General features: G+C 45.0%; 1 protein-coding gene across 2 annotated transcripts in view; it reads left to right on the forward strand.

Moving 5' to 3' along the window:
- Positions 1-17,083, forward strand: part of PIP4K2A (phosphatidylinositol-5-phosphate 4-kinase type 2 alpha) — a gene marked incomplete at its 3' end in the record, with an annotated part of 177,187 nt that extends 160,104 nt beyond the window's left edge. Inside the window, exons 7-10 of one of the 2 annotated variants that reach the window (XM_079700634.1) lie at positions 3,666-3,779; positions 12,058-12,301; positions 14,355-14,458; positions 17,003-17,083. In XM_079700634.1, coding sequence (XP_079556760.1) covers positions 3,666-3,779; positions 12,058-12,301; positions 14,355-14,458; positions 17,003-17,083 — 543 coding nt within the window. Of the gene's footprint in view, positions 1-3,665; positions 3,780-12,057; positions 12,302-14,354; positions 14,459-17,002 lie in introns of those variants that run through there. The other variant, XM_079700635.1, reaches the window with a different exon arrangement.
- Positions 17,084-25,006: the final 7,923 nt, after the last annotated feature.

Raw genomic sequence — 25,006 nt, forward strand, 5'->3', positions numbered from 1 at the left:
GTGGAGGAAGAGCAGGCCCATCCCATGCCTCAGCCTCCTTGGTGTTGCCTCCCAGTAAGTGCCACGTGAGGTACTGCAATTCCCCATCACATTTGGAGGCTCCCAGTCTACGTGAAACTGGCCAGGAAAACTTAATTCAGAGCTAATAAGTGAAGACTTAACCTACGACCACTTCAGAAAGGTGGCTGACCGCTGGCTGGAAGCCAGCGTCCGAGTCCGCAGTTCAGAAGTGTTTCTGAGCTGATGTCTTTAGCCCTGGTGTTTTCCTCTGCCCTCTGGCTGGTATCTGCAGTTGAGCTAGAAAGGGTATGAAAGATGCCCATTAAAGGAACCAGACCCAGTGACTTTGAGGCTTTCAAAACTCCCCGCTAAGTGCAAGTAATTCAGGGTCACAAAGCAAAGGGTGGGATCGCTTGCTGCCCACGATTATTTCTGTGCTGCTCTGCAGACGTCACCTTTGTGGGCAGTGTCACACTGCGAGTTTATGATGTTCATTAATTCATAGCAAAATGGTTGCCCTCACTTAAAAAAAAAAAGGTGTGTCTTTAATATAAATGCTGCTCATTATCAGAGGGATATATTGAAATTTTTAAGAAGCCAGGCAACAAGGTTTTCTTGAGGGTGCTTACTGTCAGGTGACTTCATCTTCATCATTCAGTTTTTAGCAGAAAAAGTTCACCTCTGTTTTTAAACATCTTCTATGCAGTCTCTCAACCTACAAGACCAGTTTTAAATCCATACAAGTTACTGAATGCTCACGGCAATGACGAAGACACTAAGTGCCACTCGCCTCACTATTTAAATGTCACAGGGGTTTTGGCCGGATCCTTAGTCATTCAGCTAAGTTGTACTAAGAGTCAGGCAGCCCGGGTCTGCATCTCAGCACGGGAACCGGCTTACCAGCTCCACTTACCAGGCTGTGAGACCTTAGCTGTGTTATCTCACTTAACCCAGTTTCCCTGTTGGTAAAGTGTGGATAGTAAGAGTTAAGGTTGTAAATGAGAGTAAATGAAATAATGCACTTAAATAAATGGATGCACATCAAGGACTTAGCAGGGTCTCCCCCTTCTACACATATGCAAACAGCCTGGAGGGGGTCCAGAAACTGGCCCCTGGCAAGTAAGGGGTGGATGGAGGGTGGGAACCTCAGGATTCATGTCTCCAAAACCCTGCGCTCCTAAAGCCTCTGCCATCCTGCTGACACCGGGGGGTGGGCATTGGTGGACCAGTGTTGGGTTCCTCTAGCAGCTGCCCTGAGGACCGGCCCGTGCCTCTTGAGCCTTTCAATACGCCCTTAAGTCTTTTAACCAATCTGGTTGCCCTTTTTTGAATTTGATCCAATCTAAATTCATCCCTAGTGCCTGCGAAATTCACAAGTAAGCCTAGTAATAAAGTACAGGGTGTCCAGAGTTTTATGAGGTAGGATTATACTCTCCCTGTCACATGAGGTAGTGCTGCTGAGGTGACCCTGAAATGGCATTCATCTGCATTAATAAGACTGGTATCACCAACATGGGTCGTTTACCGCTGTGTCTGTAGCCTGTCATCCCTGCCTTCAGGTTTCTGGCACGCATGCACAAAAATCCCCCTCCCCTGCTTTGCTTGCACGTATAAAATGAGCTGCAGAGTTCAGGCAGCTCTTAATCCTCCATGCCCCCAACCACACACCACCGTCCCCTAAACAGACAAATGCCCGAGCTGTCTGCTTGGAGAATCATGACCCTCTCCATCTCCTGTGTTTGTGCATACATCTGGCTTCAGCGCTTTCTAAAGCACCCCAGTTTTGTACCTTTGACAAAGCTTCTCACTGGCCTTTGAGTTTGTTAAACTTCAGATCCTTGCATTTCATTCACTGTGAAACTATGTTTCAGTTCTAGGAAAAGAACAACTTCAGGTCTGTGTGCTTGACTCAAACATTTAACATTAACACGCCATCTTCGCATTCAGGGTTTTCTTTCACATTTTACATTTTTAAATGATTAATGACAAACTTACGGAGTTAGTCTACCCGGCCCCTCCCTAGTTTTTGTGTAGAATGGCACTGCATTTCATTTCCCCAGACTCTGACTGGGCATAAAATATTTGAAAGTAAATCAGTCTCTCCCTAAGAACCGTATTATTTATCTATAGGCCTTACAAACTCATGCTGCCTTATTTTCTTACCTACTTGCTTTGGTGTGTCTCATACAAGATTACAAACTCCTTTAGAATAGAAATGTTGACCTATTCATTTTTATATTCCTATATATGACAGTCATTCAGTAACTGCTTATTGAATGGAATCTTTGGATTTCTGAGCTTTGCTATACCTGCTTTGTAAGGATAATTACTTTGGCAATAGTTATATCAAATTCAAAACTCACAAAGCTGCACATTTTCTCAAAGTTAAAATGAGTAGCAAAGCTGCTGATTTAGAATTGCATAATATACATGCGTGTGTGTGTGTACAGATAGATGTGAGTAGTCTACATACATGTGTGTACCTTACAGAATAGAAAGGAAAAAGTGAGCAGTTTAGGGATTTGGATGGTGGTTCAGTAGACAGATGTACCCAGTGAGCTTTTAATCACTCTGAATGAGGGGGAGGTAGTGTGGAGACCAGGAAGGACAGTATGCTCTTTCCTTTTTTTTTCCCTCCCCATTTAGTTCACACTTATGGAAAGGAGGCATTCATTAGTATACTAAGAAAGGCAATGTATTATGTTGGATTCCTTTCAACTGGAAGAAATAAGCATGAGTGGTCAGCCAAAAGGTGTGGGGAGGGGTTTTGAACTCTCCCAGAATGCAGGTTGCACGAAGTTGAATAATCCACACTATTTTAAAGCTATATGCCTCTATTATCTTATATGCTGCAGTACAAGCTAGTTTTTTGGTTTTTTTTTTTTTTTGCTTGTGACCCATATTTTGATAATCATGCATTACTTTGTGTTGCTCAGCCTAAGCGTAGTTTAGTTGCCAGCTCACTACCCTCTTGTTTATTTTTAAAGGGTAGAACTTCTCATCTTAATATGCTTTACTCTAGAAGACATTTTCCTTCGATATTGCCCAGATGAAAACAGAATTTCCTTCTTGGAGTGGTGTACAGGAAGGCTTACAAGGGCAGATAGCTAACCTCTGGCTGCATATTCTCCCTGACTCAGAAATTAGATAGGATTATGGATGGTGCTTTTCTGAGCAAGATAACATGTTATTTGTAACATGAACCCAGCAAAGGCTATCCCAAAAGTGTGTGTGTTGTCAGGGAGGGGTGGAGTTGGGTTATACCAGTAAGAAAATTGAGGGTTCCTGACAAAGAATTCCAAGGATATGAATTCTATACCTAGGAGACTTCTTGTGAATCTTCTTTGAGAAAGTGAATCTAAGAAAGCAGTCAGGTTCGTTCATATGAAAACCATGAAATCTGTTACAAAAGCCTCATAATATGGAGTATACCTGACCCTCCATTCCTAGTGGAAATGCTTCCAGTGGTCATAGCTCACTGGTGCCCCCTTGCGGCACGCAAGCCACCTCACATGTCGTTGCCTTGGGTAAGACCTCTGCGGTGAACAGGGCAAACTCAGCTTCCAAGAGTGGAAACTTAACCTCCAGGACTGGAGGGCATACATGTCTTTTAGATTTTAGTCAAGCTTCTTTCTTATTCTTCTTCTCTTTTTTTTTTTTTTTAGGCCAAAGAACTGCCAACTTTAAAGGATAATGATTTCATTAACGAGGGTCAAAAGATTTATATTGATGACAATAACAAAAAGGTATTCCTGGAAAAACTGAAGAAGGATGTCGAGGTAAGAAAAAGAAACTCAGTATAAGGGACGGCCCATTGTATGAATGTCAGCAGCACTGGGTTTTCAGGAGCTCTTAAAACCATCTATTTAAATTGGCAACCAAGGCAAAAACATATGTTGTACATTATCCAAAGCAGATATAAACAGGTATATCTCATATGTGATCTGGTTTCAAAGAGAAGTGTGCCAGTTCAGCAGCTCCCCCTTTAGAGGACAAACAAAAGCAAGCACGCGGCGTCTTCTGCTGGCCTCCCCTCCCTCCGGTTCCCGGCTTCCTTGTTGGGTAGGGGCGTAGACTGACTGCCCACGGCAGCCAGGGCTGGGGCCAGGGGACTGAGTGCATTCTGCCAAAGAGCACAGCGTGTCGACAAGTGGATAGTAACTGTCTGAATTCGGGGTTTTCTCCATCTGAACCACATCTTGCTGTTGCAAAAGCCAGCCTCAGTCGCTTAATGCTTCATATTTCCACCAGCCTCTGTGAAGTTAGTGACGTGGGGCCCATCAAGACAGCCTTGCCACAGCATGGCAGTGGCACAAACGCAGTTTAGGACACCAGGGTCATGGGGGATGTTGTGAGAAATAAAATACTATGTGGAAATGGGCTTTGAGTCTATAATGGAGCTCTCTTTGTAAATGCTGTTTTACGAATTAAAAATACACCTTTCCCTGTCTTCCATTTATTGTAATGGCATTGCAGTTCTCCCACTGAACTTCCTTGTATATAATTCTTCTAGAAATAAATTCAGGAAAAACGTTCTTTTCTTGAAGTTTGTTAGGTTACAAAACAGTGCAAAGAGAGTTCTAATTTAAACAGTTACTAAGCTATGTTTTTCTTAGCTGTTTTTTTTGTTTTGTTTTGTTTTTTTGGCACAGTACGCGGGCCTCAGGCTCCGGACGCGCAGGCTCAGCAGCCATGGCTCACGGGCCCAGCCGCTCCGCGGCATGTGGGGTCTTCCCGGACCCGGGCACGAACCCGTGTCCCCTGCATCAGCAGGCAGACTCTCAACTACTGCGCCACCAGGGAAGCCCTCTTAGCTGTTACTTTTGTTCATGTGTGTGCAGTTTCTGTTTTGGTTTTTTTAACTTTGAAGTACAGTTCTCCCCATGCCAGTACAGATCTGCTACTCAGAGAGGCTTTGTGGAAAGATTTTCCTGTGTCATTAAAAACAAAATGACTTGGGAGTTCCCTGGCGGTCCAGTGGTTAGGACTCAGCTCTTTCACTGCCGGGGCCCAGGTTCCATCCCTGGTCAGGGAACTAAGACGCCACCTGCCGGCAAGCCCAGCCACGTGGCCAAAAAAAAAAAAAAAACCCAAACAAAATGACTTGGGCCAAAGAACAAATGTCATGGATTAGATTATATCCCCCGTGAGGGTAGAAGCAGTATTATAATTTTCTGTTTAATCTTCTAACATCTTTCATTGCAAGACATGCAGACTGACCAAATTAGTTCATGATTATTTTTAGGTTATAAGTTATTTTAAGAAATTTTTTTGCACTTTAACCTACATCATGTATATGCTTTAATTAGAACCTAGATATTGGTTATTTATGAAGGATACAAGTGTCTTTTTTTAAAAAGTAGTTTTTCTCCAGTTTCTCATTATTAAGCATTTATTTTTCCTCAGTTGTCAGTGGTTTTTATTAAAATGCATATTAGCTAAGTATTTCCCTTTTACTTTGGGGTCAAGTTGATCTGATAAAGTGACACAGGTAGACATGCTCTTTGAGAATTTTATTCATTATTCTGCAAGTCTTTGATCCCAAGAATAATATCGTTTTAGCAATTAGGGTAAATAGGCCTTAGGGTTATCTGATCTGCTAGAAAGATGGTTTTCATCTTTTCTGTCGGCTGTATATTACTATGATATTTAGACCCCACAAATAATGTAACTGAAGCCGTTCAAATTTACAGTTGAATTACACAAGGATTCTCTTCGCCCTTTCATTGTCTCTAATAGTGTCTTGATCAGAGGATTTGGATAATTTTAACCCCATCCATGGCTCTCGCACTTACTTAGCTGTTTTGTTGAACTGGAGGCAGGGCGTAAGGCGTTCTTTCATTTTAATAAATTCTCAATGGTCGGTAAGTGTCTAGTTTTGAAATTCATGCAGAAGCATTATTACATTTTTAAGCAGGTAATTATGGTGAAGTAGCTTGACATCTGATCTTGATAATGAGACTAGAATGTAATCTCGTTTCATTTTTCCATCAGGTCCATGCTTTCTAATTTAGCTGGCTGGCCTGTTTAAGTACAGGATTTGGGGGTTGGGGGGCTGACGCAATGCTTTAAGTAAAAGATGAGTTTACTACAGCTCAGTAAATACTTTTGTAGGAAAATTAGAACATAGGGGCTTTTTTCTGCGTTTGAAATTCTGTTCTATTCATATGCCACTCAAAGTACTTTAGTCCTGATAGCTTTACACTTGAGTATATGTGAACCCTTTTCTCCAGAAGAAAGCACTCTATGGAGAGTGAAAAGTCACTTTTGCCCTCTGACCCGCTTCTCGTCAGCTCTGACCAGGGCCCATGCTCATCTCTCGTCGGCTCACACTGGGATCCAAATTTCACACAACGCAAAACTGTGCTTTGTGTCCTGTGGCATCCACCCCATCACAGGCCATCTCATCCCCCATGTCTTGGGTCGGCGGTGGGGAGGGAGCACTGCGGGTAGCAGGATGGCTGGCGGCCAACACTTACAGAGCATGTAGAGCATAAGTCCTTCCTGTGCAGTCATTCTCTCCCTTCATTCTTCTAACTCCTTGAGGCTGAGTGCTGTTATCCCAATTTATGGATGAGAAAACTGAGCCCAGAGACACTGTAATTTGCTCAGAGACACACAGCTACTAAATTCAGACTGGGATTTGAGGCCACTGGCAGCCACACTCCTAAACTGTTGATATAACATGCAGGTTAAAGATGTTTGTGACAGCACAGTTGAGACGGTTTTCAGATAAAGTACTCCAAGAGAGGATCATTATGGCTTTCAACAAGCGATTAAATATAACCTAAATAGGGATGGCTGGAATTTTCATCCTGCACCACAGATGTGTTGGGAGGTGGTGATTCAGTAGAACAAGTGTTAATAAACTTGGTAAAAAGTAAATTCAAATCTGTTGTAAAGAAGTTGTTTTTTTTAATTTTATTGAAGTATAGTTGATTTACAGTGTTGTTTGTAAATTTCTGTACAGCAAAGTGACTCAGTTATATATATTCTTTTTCATATTCTTTTCCATTATGGTTTATCACAGAATACTGAATATATCAGTAGTTCTCTGTGCTGTACAGTAGGACCTTGTTGTTTATCCGCTCTATATATAATAGTCTGCCTCTGCTCATCCCAGACTCCCAGTCCTTCCCTCCCCCCACCTTGGCAACCACAAATCTATTGTCTGTATCTGTGAGTCTGTCTTTGTTTCGTAGATATATTGATTTGTATCGTATTTTAGATTCCACATGTAAGTGATATCTTACGGTATTTGTCTTTCTGACTTAGTATGATAATCTCTAGGTCCATCCATGTTGCTGCAAATGGCATTATTTAATTCTTTTTGATGGCTGAGTAGTATTCCACTGTATATAAATATATACCATACCTTTATCCGTTCATCTGTTGATGAACATTTAGGTTGTTTCCATGTCTTGGCTATTGTAAATAGTGCTATGAACACAGGGGGTGCATGTATCTTTTTGAATTATAGTTTTATCTGGGTATATGCCTAGGAGTGGGATTGCTGGATCATATGGCAACTCTACTTTTAGTTTTTTGAGGAACCTCCATACTGTTTTCCATAGTGGCTGCACCAATTTACATTCCCCCCAACAGTGTAGGAGAGTTCCCTTTTCTCCACACCCTCTCCAGCATTTGTTATTTGTAGACTTGTGAATGATGGCCATTCTGACTGGTGTGAGGTGATACCTCATTGTAGTTTTGGTTTGTATTTCTCTAATAATTAGAGATGTTGAGCATCTTTTCATGTGATCCCTATCAAATTACCCATGACAGTTCCCACAGAACTAGAACAAAGAATCCTAAAATTTATATGGAACCATAAAAGACCCAGAATTGCCAAAGCAATCCTGAGGAAAAAGAACACAGCAGGAGGCATAACTCTCCCAGACTTCAGACAATACTACACAGCTACAGTAATCAATACAGTGTGGTACTGGCACAAAAACAGACATTAATGGAACCGAATAGAGAGCCCAGGAAAGAAAACACACACACCTACAATCAATTAATCTTCAACATAGGAGGCAAGAATATAAAATGGGAAAAAAACAGTCTCTTCAGCAAGTGGTGCTGGGAACGCTGGACAGCCACATGTAAATCAATGAAGTTAAAACACACCCTCACACCATACACAAAAATAAACTCAAAACGGCTTAAAGACTTAAAAGATATGACACCATAAAACTCCTAGACAGATCATAGGCAAAACATTCTCCGACATAAATCGTACCAATGTTTTCTTAGGTCAGTCTCCCAAGCCAATAGAAATAAAAACAAAAATAAACAAATGGGACTTAATCAAACTTACAAGGTTTTGCACAGCAAAGAAAACCCATAAACAAAATGAAAAGATAACCTATGGGAGAAAATATTTGCAAACGAAGCAACCGACAAGGGCTTAATTTCCAAAGTATACAAACGGCTCATACAACTCATCAACAAAAAAACAACCCAATCAAAAAATGGGAAGACAACCTAAACAGACATTTCTCCAAAGACAACACACAGAAGGAGAGTTTATTAACAGCTCTTTAGCCACAGTTTTCTAGAAGGGTTTGTGTGTGACAGGGCTCATAAAAACCTTGAGGAAGGTACTAGCTCAGACTTGGTATAATGAGGAATTAATTATGAAGGAAGCAGATTAAGTGGGATATTCTAAGGGAAAAATAGGCTGATCAAGGTCTGGCGGATAATTATTAAGTTGGAAAGCATGGGACCTAGAGATTATAAAGATTTTAAAATCTTCATGCTTTGAAATCTTATGTATTTAGAAATCACTAATTTGAGTTAGAAGCTTAAAGGGATGACAGAAAATAGCAAATGTGCATTAAGTTCCTAATGGTAGCTGGAGGTAGACCCTCCAGGGAGCCCCAAACCCCTCTTCTCTTTGGGGTCTGTCATCTTCAGCCCACAGTAGTTTTGTGATGCCCAGCAGGGACTTTCTCTAGCAAGAATCTCAGGCCTGCTGCTGCCCTGTGTTTCCCTCTACTTTAGAAGAGATTTTAAATGGCGTCTTATGACAATAAGAGCTGAGGAGTCAATGGGCTCTTCAGCACATCTCCCCTCTTGGCCCACCTCACTTGAACCTGTCCCCATGTTTAAGTTACCTACGTGATGAAAAAAAGGTTTTTACCACAATAACCACACGGACAATGATAAACCCGCGCCCACTGTTACATGCAAGGCCCTTTTCATTGCCTCCATTACATTCTCTCTAATCCTTTCCACACCACTGTGAGTTTAGTGGTGTTGTCCCATTTCATAGTTAGAATAACTGAGGCTCAGAGAGGTGAATTTATCATCAAGGCACAGAGCTAGTGACATAAAATTTAACTGCCCACCTGACTCCAAAACTTTTTTTTTTAAATTTTATTTAGGATTATCTGATACTTTAATGGGTCACCTTTATCAGTAAAAGCTACACTCTTAACCACTGTGCTGTCCTTGGTCTTTTCCATTTCTGTCTCAGCCGCACAGATTTGAAGATTTATATAATCCCCATTTCTTATATAATCCCCATTTGGGGCTGCAACTGGTTTCCTTGATCTTGGGTATGTCAGAACAACTTCTTGTCAAGAGATGCATTTTTCATTTCACTGATAGTTTAGCGGGTGATGCTGGGAGCTAACTTCACTTTTATTTATTGAATACAAATGTTTCCTTACTGGGAGAGGAGCCTAAGCAGTGGTCTGACCACAGATCAGAGACCAGGAAAGGAGCTCTGGGCCTGGCCGACATTGTGAGAGCAGCACAAGTGCCAGGGGAAGACGTGGGCCTGGAGACCCATCCTACTTCGTGTGGCAGTTCAGCCCTGGTCATCACCCCTTCCCTGCCTGACCTTTGGCAGGTTAATTACAGGCAGTCCCTTTTGTACTCTCGTACATAAAGCACACTTGAAAGTTTATTTGTACGGTCAACCATCTGAAGGTCAAACAGACCTACGTGTTAAAGAGAGATTCTGCTCTGCAGAGCAAAGATATATCGTAAATGGTCTCGTTTTGCTTCCAGTAGGTGCTGCCTCTTGCAGTCTCAAAGGAAGGTCTTTTTGTTGTTGCTTTGTTCTTTTTATTTGGTTTGGGTGGTTATTTTTCTTAGAGGAAGGGGTCAGGGGAAATTAGGGAGAGGTAAGGGGGACTGGGGAAGAAGCAGCAGGCATCCTGTTCTCTTGTTCAATAAATGCCAAGTAGCTACATCACTTACCTGGGAGTCAGGAGTGCAGTGAGGGTGTCACCGAACCAGGCTCGTTTGTGCCCGACGTGCAGGAAGCCAAACGCAGAGACGCTGAGGTTTGCAGCAGAGAGGGTTTGTTCACAAGGCAGCCAAGCGGGAAGAGCAAATCTCAAATTTGCCTCCCCAAGGCAAGGGGCTCGAGGTGTTTTACGGGACAAGCAGCAGCAGTGCTGCCTGAGGCCTGGGGAGCGTGAGGAAAGGCGATTGGGAAAAGGTAGGTTCTGCACAGGTTTAAGTAGGCTACTGACCTCTGCACGATCCAAGGGTGGAGCTTTCCATCCTGTGCACGTGTAAAAAGACGCTCACGCATGCCCAGTTGGAGGGTCAGTGGTCCTACCCTGTCTCAACCAACTCAGCTCAAACTAGACACAGCTGACTCCAAGTTTCTAGAAAGCAGCTGGGCAGATATCATTGTTAAGGCTACGTGCCCCTTGGAGAACATGCAAGTCTTAAAAGACCTTGATTCGTGAAGGCAGGTGAGATGGATTTGACTAATAATGGCAGTTTCAAGGGCAAAATCAGCCAGAGCCCCGTCCTCACGGGGCTGCGGTGTTTGGGGAAGATAGCAGTTACTCAAGTAATCTAATAAGATGAGTGTGCAGCTAAACCAGGTGTCCGTAGGGGAAGTGTGCAGTGCACACATGCCCGGCAGGAATCGGGACAGGCTTCCGTGAGCAAGTGCCCTGCAGTTGAGACCTGAAGGTCAAGTGGGAGGTGGAGGGGCGCAGGGAGAGGGCCAGAGGCCAGCACAGGGTTCAAGACGGCCCGAGAGGCGATGAGGCCAAACTACCCAGGCCCCGTGGACAGTGTTAGAGTTTGTTTCCACCCTGTGAGAAACGGTGCCCCACTGAAAGGTCGTAGGCAGGGGCGTGACCAAATGCTTCCCTTGCCAAAGGACCAGAAGGGGAAGTTGGGGCAGCATCCGACCTTTGCCACTTCCCAGGGACCTTCCCAGGGCCCAGAGGGAGAAGCAGGGGTGGGACGAGGGGGCGTTTGCCTTGTCACCCTGCAAGCGGAGCAGGAGCTGGCCCGACCGAGCCCCACCCACGCTGCACCCACTACACAATGTGGGTGGGAGATGTTGCCACCCGGCAATCCAGCTTCTCCAGCTGTGCCCAGGCCTCTGGAGGGCAGCCAGGGTACGCAGTGGGGGCGCGGGGCACGGGCCAGGGAGAGCCCCCAGATAAAGGGGTCGGTCGGGGCAGGCCCTGTGCTAGGCACGGGAGGGGGCGACGGAGGAGCGTCTCCGGCTCCCACTTCCTTCAGAAGGAAACCCCCCAGCAGGCCTGAAGGACAGTGCTGAGCAGCGACACAGGCATTTGCTGGTTGATTGGGACACCGGAGCTTGTGCTTATTTGTGATGGAGGGCATAATACCCTCCTCCACAAGTGTGCTGCGTTTCAAAGGCTTTTCACAAGCCGTTCAGAGAGGCTCCCCTGGAAGCTCCGTGGGAGGTCCCTGGTTTCCCCATTAGCCAGTCTTGATTGTTCAGAGAAACGTTTTCTTCCCTGCGTCTCCTTGCCAGTCATGCTCTGCTCTTTGGCATAGTACAACCTCGATGTGATAAATGCATCCCTCTCAGCATCCAGCTTTGCATCTCAGGGAGATAATCCTAGCTCTGAGCCAGCCTGAAGTGTGAGGCTACAGCTCTGGCTGGAGAAACTGCCAGGGACCGTGACAGCACCATTAAAGAGGCTCCTGGCTGCTCCTGGAGAAATCTTCTTCTCGCCTCTGCCGCCCTTTTGTGAGCTTGCTGTCTTTAACTCTGGGCTTGTGTTTAAGGCATAACTGACCATGTCGCTTCCCACCTTCCAGTTTCTTGCCCAGCTGAAGCTCATGGACTACAGCCTCCTGGTGGGAATCCACGACGTGGAGAGAGCCGAACAGGAAGAAGTGGAGTGTGAGGAGAATGACGGAGAGGAGGAGGGGGAGAGCGACGGCGCCCACCCTGTCGGGACCCCGCCCGACAGCCCCGGAAATACGCTCAACAGCTCACCGCCCTTGGCTCCCGGGGACTTTGATCCAAACATTGATGTTTATGGAATTAAATGCCATGAAAGTAAGTTGAGTTACTATCAACTCTTTACCACTGCTTAGATTTTTCTTTTTGCATTATCTACTGGTAATCATCACCCCGGTTAAAAGCATGCTGCCCTGGGGCTTCCCAGGTGGCGCAGTGGTTGGGAGTCCGCCTGACGATGCAGAGGACACGGGTTCGTGCCCCGGTCTGGGAAGATTCCCATATGTCGCGGAGCGGCTGGGCCCGTGAGCCATGGCCGCTGAGCCTGCGCGTCCGGAGCCTGTGCTCCGCAACGGGAGAGGCCACAACAGTGAGAGGCCCGCGTACCGCAACAACAACAACAAAAAAGCGTGCTGCCCTGTAAGACTCCTTCTCAAGAGTCCCGATCAATTGATTTTGGGACAAACTATGTCAAAGGTAACCTCTCGTTTTGAACTGTAATGTGATGAGGTCCTTGAATTGTGTGATATTGAGGGAACAGAGTGAAACCACACAAGTGTGTGTTGTACATATACAACACACATATGCACATGCTTGTGTAAATGTCCATACCATATATAAGAAATGTTTTAAAATATTCTTTTTCTTAGCTATCTCTCTTTTATGTGGATCTCAAGTGTCACAAGCCTATCCTGAGCTAGGTACATATGTGGTCCACTCCAAACCCCCTGTGGACATCGTGTAGGGCAGGCATCTCACTGCTACCAGCCCTTTCCTTCTCAGGAGTGCTGAAGCTGGCCCAGGGTGTAGGATGAGAATCTCCCATTTGCTGCTGTGTCTGTCCTCTGCTCTTTCCCCCATTAAGGTGTCTGTGGCCCTCTTCTCTAAAGTGAGATCCATCTTAATCCTCAAAATCTGGGTGATTAGATATTTGTAGGAATATTACTTGCTACCTTAGCTACTTATACATGGAAAAAAAATTTAGAGATAAAAGCAGGCCTCTGATTTTTTGAGTAATAAAAATTGTGGTCCATCATTGTTTAAAAAAATATCTCATGGCATAGCAGCCAGGTGAGTTTGAGTTATGTTTTTTAATTTTTATTTATTTATTTATTTTGCGGTACACGGGCCTCTCACTGTTGTGGCCTCTCCCGTTGCGGAGCACAGGCTCCGGACGCGCAGGCTCAGTGGCCATGGCTCACGGGCCCAACCGCTCCGCGGCATGTGGGATCTTCCCGGACCAGGGCACGAACCCGTGTCCCCTGCATCGGCAGGCGGACTCTCAACCACTGCGCCACCAGGGAAACCCGTTATGTTTTTTATTTTGCTCACCAAAATTGTTTCTTCAACACAGAAAATTAGATATAGTCAAATGTACTTTTTCATACTGTTCATAATTGAAACAGCATCATATTTGTGGAAATATGTAGAAGATGGGTACTGTAGGTGATATATGCCTTTATCCAGTTCTGATACTAGATCCAATGAGAATTAGGAACAGCTCATTAGGAACAGTATGTAATGGTAGAAAGTATTAGGGAGCATAATTACTTCTACTTGTTTTAGAGTATTTTTTTTTTTTTTTTTTTTTTTTTTTTTTTTTTTTTTTTTTTTTTTGCGGTACGCGGGCCTCTCACTGTTGTGGCCTCTCCCGTTGCGGAGCACAGGCTCCGGACGCGCAGGCTCAGCGGCCATGGCTCACGGGCCCAGCCGCTCCGCGGCACATGGGATCCTCCCAGACCGGGGCACGAACCCGTATCCCCTGCATCGGCAGGCGGACTCTCAACCACTGCGCCACCAGGGAGGCCCTAGAGTATTTTTTAAATAGCATTTTTCTTTATACCAAAGCAATACACAATCACTAAAGAAAATGAAGATTAACAAAAACAGTCTGACCCTTGCACTTCTACTGGTAATATCCTGAGGTTATATTCTCTTTTTTACTTTTCAAATTGAGAGAGAATTGGGGACAGAAAGTTAAGCTGTTTCATAGGGATATGCACGACTTTTTAAAAGCCTCTATTGCCTTTGTTTTCAGACCCCTTCGACCCCCGTCCCACTGAATCCCTCACCTCTTCCTCCATCAGCAGCTTGCACTTTTCCAGGTGCTGTCATCACCTGTCCCACAATCATTGCTCTCATCCCTTTACAGATTCGCCTAGGAAAGAGGTGTACTTTATGGCAATTATTGATATTCTGACTCATTATGATGCAAAAAAGAAAGCTGCCCACGCTGCAAAAACTGTTAAACACGGCGTAAGTATCTCCGTTTGGTTTCCCTCTCTGCTCCCTGCTTCCTGTCGTGCAGGGACCAGCTCAGGTCCGCTCCTTTCCGCTGAGCTGCCCACAGGCCTTCACTGGCTCTGGTTCTCTGCAGGGGTCACGCTCTGATGCAGAGTCAGAGCCAGCACGCGCTCGGACCGCCGCTCCCAAGTCACTTAAACCCGGCGCGGCTCTTCTTTTACCCACCGGGGTTATTAACAGACACATGCATCGTGAGAATATTACACAAATTCTTTTTTGTTCGAAAAATGTTTCAAAGACAAAAGGGCTAAATGATGACAACTAAGTGTTTTAATATGAAATGTTCAGAACTGAAGCACTATTCTCTGCTTCAGATGCTTCCAAGATATGCAATATTATATTCCTTTCCGCACAATTTGTAATTTTTTCTACTACAGAAATTTGTTGAGTGCAGGATCAAAGATGAGTAATACGAATCCCTCACCTTTATTGTCCTTGCTCAGAATTCTCACTGTCCCAGCCTGTGGTAACTTGTTGAATCCCCGGGACAAGCCTGTGAGGGGAAACCAGTGCACTCCTGCTTATCAGGTGAAGAAACTAAGGGCGAGAGCTTACTTGCCAGCCAGGATCGCGTCCTAGGCAGTGGTAGAGGGAGGACTGCTCCTCAGGACCCAGCCCCGCCCCCCGATCTCCCAGTGAGGCCCGCCTGGCCAGCTGGACTTCACAAGTCGTGAGTCTCCACTGTGCTTGCATCGCGGGGATCCATTTTGGCTTTCAGGCGTGCCAAAAAGGCCACAGACCCCATCCCACAGGGATGAACTTGTGCCCTGGCTCATTCACACTGGCAGGAGAGATGCTTCCCCACAGTGTGGAGCCGACCAACATCCAGCAGAACATCAACCTCTACTAAAGGCTCTCTCTCTCTCTCTATTTTAAAGTCAAACAGGCTGTCATGTCAGCAACGGAAGCAGCCTAACACCATGCCCCATTTGCCACAGAAATATTTCAGTCACACTGTCAACTATTTCTGGTGTGCCCGCTGTGTGCAGCGCACGGACCACGACCTACCCAGCCCACCGAACGCGTTAAGAATCCTCTATCGGTCAGAGAGGAGGGTACACAGCAGCTCTCACACGGGGGTTGGCACCGCAGCCTTCTGAGCACCATTTGCAAACTGTGTGCCTGACAGATGCACCACCCCTTTCCCCGATTCTGAGTCCAGCTCAGGAGGCTGGGGGAGGGGCCTCTAAGAGGCTCCGGTAATTCCGATGCTCATCTCTGGTTGAACAACCTGGGTGTATTGCAAGCACAGAGCCGAGCCAGAATCCTATTTCACCTTTCCCGTGTGTGACCTGGAGGGAGCGCTTTGGCGCTTCAGTTCCGCCAGCTGATGAAGGGGTCCTAATGCCTTACTGATGAGACGTTTGTGGTGAATAGACTGAACAGTGGGGGGACGCTCCGTGTTTGTTCCCACCCTTCCTCAAACCTGCTATGATATTCTAGACCACGTGAAACTGGAAACGTGCCAAAGCAAACATGGCTGCATTTGCATCTCCCCTGTAAGTCACCAGCTCAGCTCCATGATACGGCACACGGCCTAAAACTGGGTGCAGTTTGCAAGAGCAAGACATTCCTCTGCAAAGGAATGTTGTGTCGAGTTGCTGTTGGGAACCACTCTGCCTTCAAAGCTGGGGCTCCTCCGTGGAGATCCCAGGGGCCCAGGCCAGGCATGGAAATTACAGGTTCCCCTGTGAGCTGCGTGTGTAAAAACAGCGTCTGGTGACTTAGTAAAACTCTGGTCCTGCCCTTTGCAGCTCAGGAGGCTGGCTGGTAACTGGGGGGGTCTGCTGGCCCGCACTGTGCTCTTGTCATAGGAAACCCCCCACTGAGCCTCTGCGAGGGGCCGGCTTCCCAGCTCCAAGCAGGTCTCTGTGAATGGGGACCATGGCACCCCCGTGCCCGTGCCCCTCCGGGGGAGACGCAGTCACAGCGCTGTGTCTCACCCGCTTACGGGTCCGGGAAAGAGCCCTGGCAGCTGACACTGCCCCCTGCTGCTGCGGCTGTCGCCCCTCATTTCTGAGCACCCAGCCGCTTACCTCGGTCCTGAAAAATGAACACGGTCCTTGTGTCCTTGTCATTGGAGTTTCCCTTTGGCCAAACGTTGCTGTTTGTGTCATTCTCAAGGCATCTCCAATCTGTTCTCTTGAGAAACAGAAGCATCCTCCCCGTGGCTTCTGAATGTAGGCCACGCAGATTCCACATTTGACGGGAGTATCTCAAACGTGGTCGGTTGGATTTTTTTTTTTTTTTTTTTTTTAGTGGCAGTAGTCACAGTGTATGTGACAGTGGCATCTGTTGGTCCTGCGACTCTGCCTTGTCTTCACACACAGATTCCTAAGAGGCTTGGCTATTCAGACCAATATCCAAGATATTCTGAGTTACAAGCAGAGGCTGCACAGGTTTGAAAATGACTGGCTTCATGTTCAGTTGCAGTGGAAGTTCCTGTAGGTACTGATAGTAATTCTGTCACTGTTCCTCTCCTCTCACGCTGCCCAGGCTGGTGCGGAGATCTCCACCGTGAACCCAGAACAGTATTCCAAGCGCTTTTTGGACTTTATTGGCCACATCTTGACGTAACGTCCTGCATGGCCGAAGACGGACGTGAGCGTGGGAAGGACAGAGGTGGCTTCGGCACAGGAAAAATGAAAACCAAACTCAGTGAAGCACACCTCCTCGTTTACATCTTCAGGCCAAGATGACTGATTTGGGGACTACTTGCTTTAACAGCTACCTGATATTTCCCAGCATCACTCTAGCTATTTCTGACTTGGGTGTGTATGGGGGGGGGCGGGGGGGCGTGCGTGCGCACACGCACGTGAGCATCTTAAAAATTGATGGATCGGTTGATGGAAACCGACTTCGGTCAGAGTGTGTTTGAGGCAGTAACCCTCTGATTCCAGCTGTGGACGAATGAATGAATGAATGAGTGAGTGAGCACATGCAGGGGGGAGGGAGGCGGCCATGCATGTCAGACCAACCAGGTTGGCACCACACGATAAACTGTGGATCAGTTTATTTTTTGGAGTTGAAAGATGTGAGACGGTAATCGTAATAATAATGTAGATAATAATGATGATAATAATAATGATGGTGATTAAAAGGAAAAAAAACTTACTGCAGATGTTACACTTCTACCACGCACGCTGACACTCCTTAACAGTTGCACCCCGGGCGCTGGACGGAGGAGGCTGGCGTCTCCCGCGCATCCTGGTTCAGGTGTCAGGACTCACGGTGTCTGGGGACAAATGCCCCTCCTCCAGCAGGAAGCTGATGCCCCTAGTGTCTCTCTCTGTACATTTTCACCTCAGTAAATATGCCCAGGAAAACTGCTTACTTCTCTTTTCTTGCCTGGAGCTTCTTCACTGACACACTCTTACGTTGCAATATAGTAATTAATGCTACAAAATAAAAACAAAGCTCACCTGAAAAGTGCAGTTTTGGGCAATGGCATCTACATCTCCCGTGGTGGGGGAGGCAAAGCAGTTAGAACTCTCGATTTTCCAGTTACACAGTGGTGTTTTGTTACGAATTTGCCCTTAACTGAAACCCTCAATATTACTGTTTACATTATTAGGAAAACAGGGATATTTTTGAATCTAAAAATTTAATGTACAGCACGTGATTTTTGAAGTTTACATGTAAAGTCATTTTACAGTGTAGGTGAAATGTCTGTCCTATTTTGAAATGTATCCTGCAGTCACATTTTAATGGTAGGCGGTCTTTTACAGTAAAAGGAAAAGGGTTGTTTTCCTCTGATGCACATTTATCAACCTAATGTTTGTTTGTTTTTTTTTTTAAGAAAATGTTTAACCCAGATCTGGTTACGCAAGTTCATTGCCCTAAACTGTGCTGACTGTGTCTAATCAAGTTATAAATTTCCAACATCGATCATGTATTTACCAACTTCCTGGCATTTTCTGAAAGGTGTCAAGCTAAAATATTAGACTTGCTTAGAATAGGTTATCAACTTATACACTGTGCTAAAGCTGTGCCTTTGAAATTCTTTGTTTAAAACGTGAGATGATTTTTGTAGGCAGGTTCAGAAAAGAAAAAAAAAATCCACCCCTCAGTAATTACTTACAGCTCAACAAATACCCCACACCATACTGCCTCTGCCAGTGACTTTCCTTCAGGGCTTATCAAGTCTGCAACTGTGCCCAATGTATGTGGGTTTACTCCAGAAAACACCAGGTGACAGCAGCCGGAATCCTGGGAAGCCAGCAGCAAGGCCATTCTACTACATCTACTGACTTCACAGAGATCTGTTATCCTCAACAGACGACGTCAACAGCACTGTGACCTTGTTGTACAAATCTGTATTTTATGTGTTTAAATTAATTGAGATGGTGATTTAGTATTTTCCCCCCACCCTACCATTCAATCTGGTGTTGAGTCCTTTTCAGTGCTCTGAAGTTATGCTGTAGTTTCTTTGATCCAGGATTACAAAAGCGAGACCCTGAAGTAAAGAGAAGGTACCCATACATTATTTGAGTAACTGTTTCCTTTGTGGCCAATCTGTGTATGCTTCTAGAAGTTTACAAAATGCTTTATTTTTGTCTGTAACAGTCTCTGTCATCCGTTCTGTTGATCAACTCTTCGGTCAGAGTGAGGAAGTTTGCCTTGTATCTCCTAGTGCTAACAGTACACTCCAGTCATGAGCCAGGCTTTACAAAATAAAGCACTTTGATGACTCACAAGGTGGAGCCTTTGTGCCTCTCTCTCAATCGTGTGTCTCTCTCTCTCAATTGTGTGTCTCTCTATTGCAAACAAAGTTTACATACTCGGTGCTAAGAGTGTCTTTAGCCGATCCCTGAAGAAGTAAAAGTAAAATTGAGTCTTTTCACGAACTAGAGCTTTGCCTTCAACCTGTGACCTGTTTTCTTAGTATAAATGATAGAGACTTCCATGACAAAATCAACTTACTGAAAGATGGACAGAGAAAAGAAATCTCTTCACTGAATACCCTTTAAAGTTACACAGTCTTATTTTTTAAATTTACCAACCATAGTTCTCTGTGTGTCAGCATTTCTTTGAAACTTGACTGGGACACCATTGGTGGCTAGAAGGCTTTTTTGAGCATTCCATTGTCACTGGTGCCAGGTGAGCAAACAGTTCAGCTGTAGCACTTGTTTTGAAAATGTGTAACTGTTGTAATGCGACTGAGATGCGAGGGAATCGTCTGAGCGTCACGTGCTTTTCACATCTGCTGCACGCGTGCGGGTCCTCACGGAACATGAGATGAACACGGAAGACTGCACCCAGCTGGACTGTGCCAGTAGGGACACGCCAGACACACCCTCAAACATCTACCTCAGCTCCACACGCTGGGGGGCACGGTGACCAGGACCTGGAGCTGTGACTCCGCCTCTGACCTCACATCACTCTCCCTTCCTCACTTCCAACAACCCAAGAGCTGCAGCCCTGCTGACGCCCACTACCCTCGACCACAGGCATCCTCCAGGTCTTTTTCAAGATACTGTGCCACATTTATTGTGGTATTTATATATTTCCTGACCATTTAGTATGTTTAAATCTGTGCTACTGTTTGTATTAATAGGCTCCTTTTTTTTCAGTGTATCACTAATGACACTTTCGGGTGTCGTGCCCCAATCCCATCATTCCCATGAGCTCCGTGGTTTTTACTGTGCAATTTTGCACAGAGCAGGGATTTTTAGGAACATATGTTACACTACAGCAGAGCTGACTGTGGTCAGCAGGGAGCTTAAATTCCATTTTCTTTGTGGAACACAGACATTCATTTTCATTTTGGTTATTTAATTTCGTGGGTTGAATTCACATTAGTCCCAGAAAATTGGTTATTGCTAATTCATAGAATGACTGGAGTTGGTCTGAAGCATTAATCCTTCATGTGGGCACTCATGGAAACACTGGTTAAGGGTTAACTACAAGAGATTAGGAACTGTATATAATAATAAGGAAGTGGTAACGCATATAATATATAAATGTGTAAAATGAAGTGGGGGAGGGGAAAGAAGGCAGGGCCGAGAGGTTTAAGCCCTGGAGTTCTTAGCAGCCATGGACTCTGGAGGCCCCAGCACCGCTGCACGTGACCTCTCCAGGAATTCTGTAATTAACACAAAAACAGTGGTCATAGTGTGTGTCCTGCACGTGTACAGCCTTCTTCCAGCTCTTAAAATCACACCCCATCTCCTCCTCTCTCCCTATCCTAAATAGCACTTTACTCGGCTCCAGTCACGTGACTGCTATGTTAAAAATAAAAAAGTTGCCCTCTGAAAGGCAGAAACCTGCCTGCCTTTCGGATCCCCATGCACAGGAGTTACCTGACTCGCCTGCTTGGTCCCGGCCCAGCCTGCAGCCCCTCTTCACACGCAACTGGCCTGGCTCCTCAATCGTCTGTGCACCGTAAAGTGGCCCAGAAGACCGGCGAAGTGTCTGGAAAAGTAGAATTGACAAGTTCCCCTGAGTGATTATTGAAAGTTCCTTCATAAACGGAAACCCCGTCATCTAAACCAAATGTCCTTCAGAAGTTTAGTCCTGTTTTTGTGATTCTGTGAAAATCCTGCCAAAGGGCCATTAGCATGCCGTAGTCTATAATTTTCTCACTCTTAAATACTTGTTTAGTTTAACTTCGTAAGAGAAGGACGAAGGTTAGGATTTCTCCGAATCCACCGTGATACGTCTGTGTTTTATGGAATCCTACACGTGCTGCCGGGAGAGGGGTCCCAGATGAGGAAATCTTGGCCCAGAGAAGCTAAGGGACTTGTCCGAGGTCACATGAGAGTTGACGGCAAAGCCAGGGCTGGGACTGGGCTCTGCGGCAACTCAAGATTGAAAGTCGAATGTGTGAGCGACGGACCTGGTACCCCCTGGGGCTCCAGAGCTCACGGCCACCCCTCCTTTGTCAAAGCTCTTCTTTCACCGGTCCCTTCAACTGCCTCTGGAGAGCCCTGCCTGGCATGCACCCTCTGGAATTTTATAGCAAATGGTCCACACATTTCATTTTATGAGAGTCAATCTATATCATTCCATTTTCCTATCATCTTCTCCTAGTCCAACAGCATTTTATTACTGTCACTTGACTTTTTAAATCAAAGGGTCTCACTGGGGAATATAAAAAGATCCCTAGACCTACTGAATGGCAGTCTCTGGAGGTGGACCTTGAAAATCGATAAATGTTTCCCAGGTGCTTCTGATGCATGACCTGGTCTGGAAAACACTGTCTTGTGTTTTCCCTCCCAATGAACTGATCACTAATTTTAAATACTTTTTGTAATACGCTTCCCTCCCCCTCCTTCCTACCTCTCCCCCTCCCCCTTTTTCTGTACTTGTAATATATGAACAAAGTAGTTTCTTATTGATTAGAGCAGGGGTCAGCCAACCACAACCTGAAGGCCAAATCCAGGCCACCACATGATTTTTGTAAATAAAGTTTTATTGAAACACATCCATGCCCACGCATTCACATATTTTCTATGGCTGCTTTCAAACCATAGTGGCAGGTTGTAGAGTTGTGACTAAGACTGATGGCCCACAAAGCCTAAAACATTTTACTATGTAGCCCTTTTCAGAGAAAGTTCGCTGACCCCTGAAAGAGAGCATCGTTTTAGTATCACAATGTAGTTTCTGCAAAACCATGGACTTCAGCTACAACTGCTGTATTATCTACATAGATCTTTCACCTCCCATCTGGAGACACTGAGATTTCTTTCATTCTTTTACTAAAGTTGTTGCGATTTCATGATTGCCCTCGGTTTTTACTGCCGTTATACTGTCCTTTGAATTTGTTTTTTAGTAAATTGCTGTGGTTATTTAAATTAACATCCCAGTTACCAGTGGAGTTGACTGTCTGAGAAACCCATTTATAAAAGGGTCATAACTTCAAGTCATTCGGTCAGTTGGTTAAGGTCCTGTGAAAAAAGAGGCCTAAGTTCTTCAACATATGTGACATTTTCTTAAGAAACAACTTTAAAAATTTTTTTGGCCTCAGGTACTAGTTAAGGGCTCTGTGGCAACTAATACATGCTACTGCTATTTTTACTTAATTTTACCAAACCTCATAGTACTAAAATATAAGAATTTGGTTGCACTGTGTTTACCTAGTATTTTTTCCTCTTAAGCTTCTTGGTGGTCGGGGGAGGAGGCGGTCAGTACCTTAAATGACCTCAGATAGTTTCCCCCAACATTCCAGAAGGGACCTTCTTCCGGCTTTGGTTGTACTTAAATATCCCCAAACCAGGGTTTGACCAGGCAAAATAAGGGAGTTTTCCATTTAAATTCTGAGAATTGAAACCATCCTTCTCCCATCCTGACCTCTTTTTTTTTTTTTTCACCAGATTGTGGAGTTGATTTCCTAAAAATTAGCAGGTCTTTCTAAGTCTCTAAAGATAAATGAATAATCAGAGTGAATAAAACATGTTACTGCAGTGAATGCAGATGCACTGCTGGGCATGAAAGCAGAATATCCTCACACTGTCAAACACAAGGCCCCCAAAATCAAACACTGAGCATTTAACTGTGAAGTCATTCATTTTTTCCTTTAATATTTTCCTACATGGGCTTACTTAGTTTTTAATTAAACAAAATGCCATAAACTGAGCATCGCCTCTTCTGATCAAAAATAAGAAGCAGCGGGCTTCCCTGGTGGCACAGTGGTTAAGAGTCCGCCTGCCGATGCAGGGGACAAGGGTTCGTGCCCCGGTCTGGGAAGATCCCACATGCTGCAGAGCGGCTAGGCCCGTGAGCCATGGCGCTGAGCCTGCGCATCTGGAGCCTGTGCTCCGCAAGGGGAGAGGACACAACAGTGAGAGGCCCGCCTACCGCAAAAAAAAAAAAAAAAAAAAAAAAAATAAGAAGCAGCAAAAATGCTAAAAATACACAAATGAATTGTGTGTACTGATCACAGCTCTAGAGACCAGACTCAGGGGCATCTGGGATTTGCTGACTGGGCTCACATCCACTGTTCCCATGTGGGTGGAGGATACATATGCCATTGATGTATAGATGTTCTTGGCTTCTTCCAGTCTTCTTGGCTATTCTAGATTATGTTATGTAAAATGGGGTTTACATCATCAATGTGATAAAACTTAATTTTGCAGTCTTTATATTAACTCAGGTGTTTACATTATGCTTTACAGTTTATAAAGCACTTTCCTTCACTTTCTCTCATTTAAATCTCATACCCATGGTTTTATTTTTATTACTATTCTCCTTTCACAATTGAGAACACTGAGGCTCAGACAGGTTGGTTAGCTCTGAGGTAGTGAGTCACAGAGCCAGGTGGTCTTGGCCTTCTCTGCACTGTGTCCAGTGTTCTTGGCACTACATCCCATCACGTCTACTTTCATGTTTCCCAAACTATTAGATGTCCTGTCCAATTTCCTTCCATTTAGTGCATGTGGAGTCAAACTACTTCCTACAACTTTGTATTGTACTTCATCTGATTTGGGCAGTCACAGCTGGCTTGCCTTGTTTACAGCTCTTTAAACCTGGTGCCTTCTGAGACTTACCCCCATGGCTTCCCTAGAGAGCAGATGAAAAGAATCAAACACTAATCCAGGTGTTGCTGTGAAGGTATTTTGTAGATAGGATGGAAGTCTATCATCAGTTTACTTTAACTACGGGAGATTATTATAGACAACCTGGGTGGGCCTGAGTCAATTAAGCTGAAAGGCCTTAAGGGCAGAACTTAAGTTTCCCAGAAGAAGAAATTCTCCCTGTGGACAGGAGCTCCAGCTCATGCCTAAGAGTTCCAGCCCACCCTTCCTGGGAGTCTGCCCTATGGATTTTGGACCTACGTAAACAGTCCCCACAATCGCATAAACCAATGCCTTGCAATAAATGTCTTAATATATAACTCCTACTAGATGGGTTTTTCTGATGGAACCCTGACATACAGATCTTCCAGAGCTTTTTCAAAAACAAGGGGAAGAGGCACTTCTGGAATGGTGGGATCAAAACCTCTGAAAAATCCACTCCTCCATGAAAGCAATCAGAACTAGCAGACACTGTCATACTCAACTTTTCCAGAACTCTGGACATGAGCCAAAAGAGACTTTACTCAAGAAAACAAGTGAATCTTGGAAAGAACAGTGAGCTCTCTGTGTTTTATCTTACCTTATGTAAATATTAAACATGGTCCTCTGAGCTGAAATGAGAGTGAAGTCAGCAAGATGGTGGCGTAGGAGGCCCCAGACCCTCCTTCCCCTACTAACACACCAACTCAGCAGCAATTCACAGACAAAGTCTCTTTTTGAGAAATCCAGAAAGCAAGTGAAAGGCTCCTGCGCCTGGAGAACACAAAACTAGACTCACTGAAGTCAGCAGGAAGATTCAGCTTTCCCTTTCGCTGTTGTCCCTGTACCTGGCACAGCACCCTACCATCAGGAAGAGACCCCCTTGCTCTCTGCTTAACCCAGCGGAAAGAAGGGATTGCTTTACACATCCAGCACCCCCTCAGCTCCTCCAAGGGGCCTCCTCAGAGGACTAGCTTCTGCCTTTTTTTTCTTTTTTTTTTTTTTT

The sequence above is a fragment of the Hyperoodon ampullatus genome (genome assembly GCF_949752795.1).
Source record: "Hyperoodon ampullatus genome assembly, chromosome: 3".
In the NCBI taxonomy this organism is placed as follows: Eukaryota; Metazoa; Chordata; class Mammalia; order Artiodactyla; family Ziphiidae; genus Hyperoodon; species Hyperoodon ampullatus.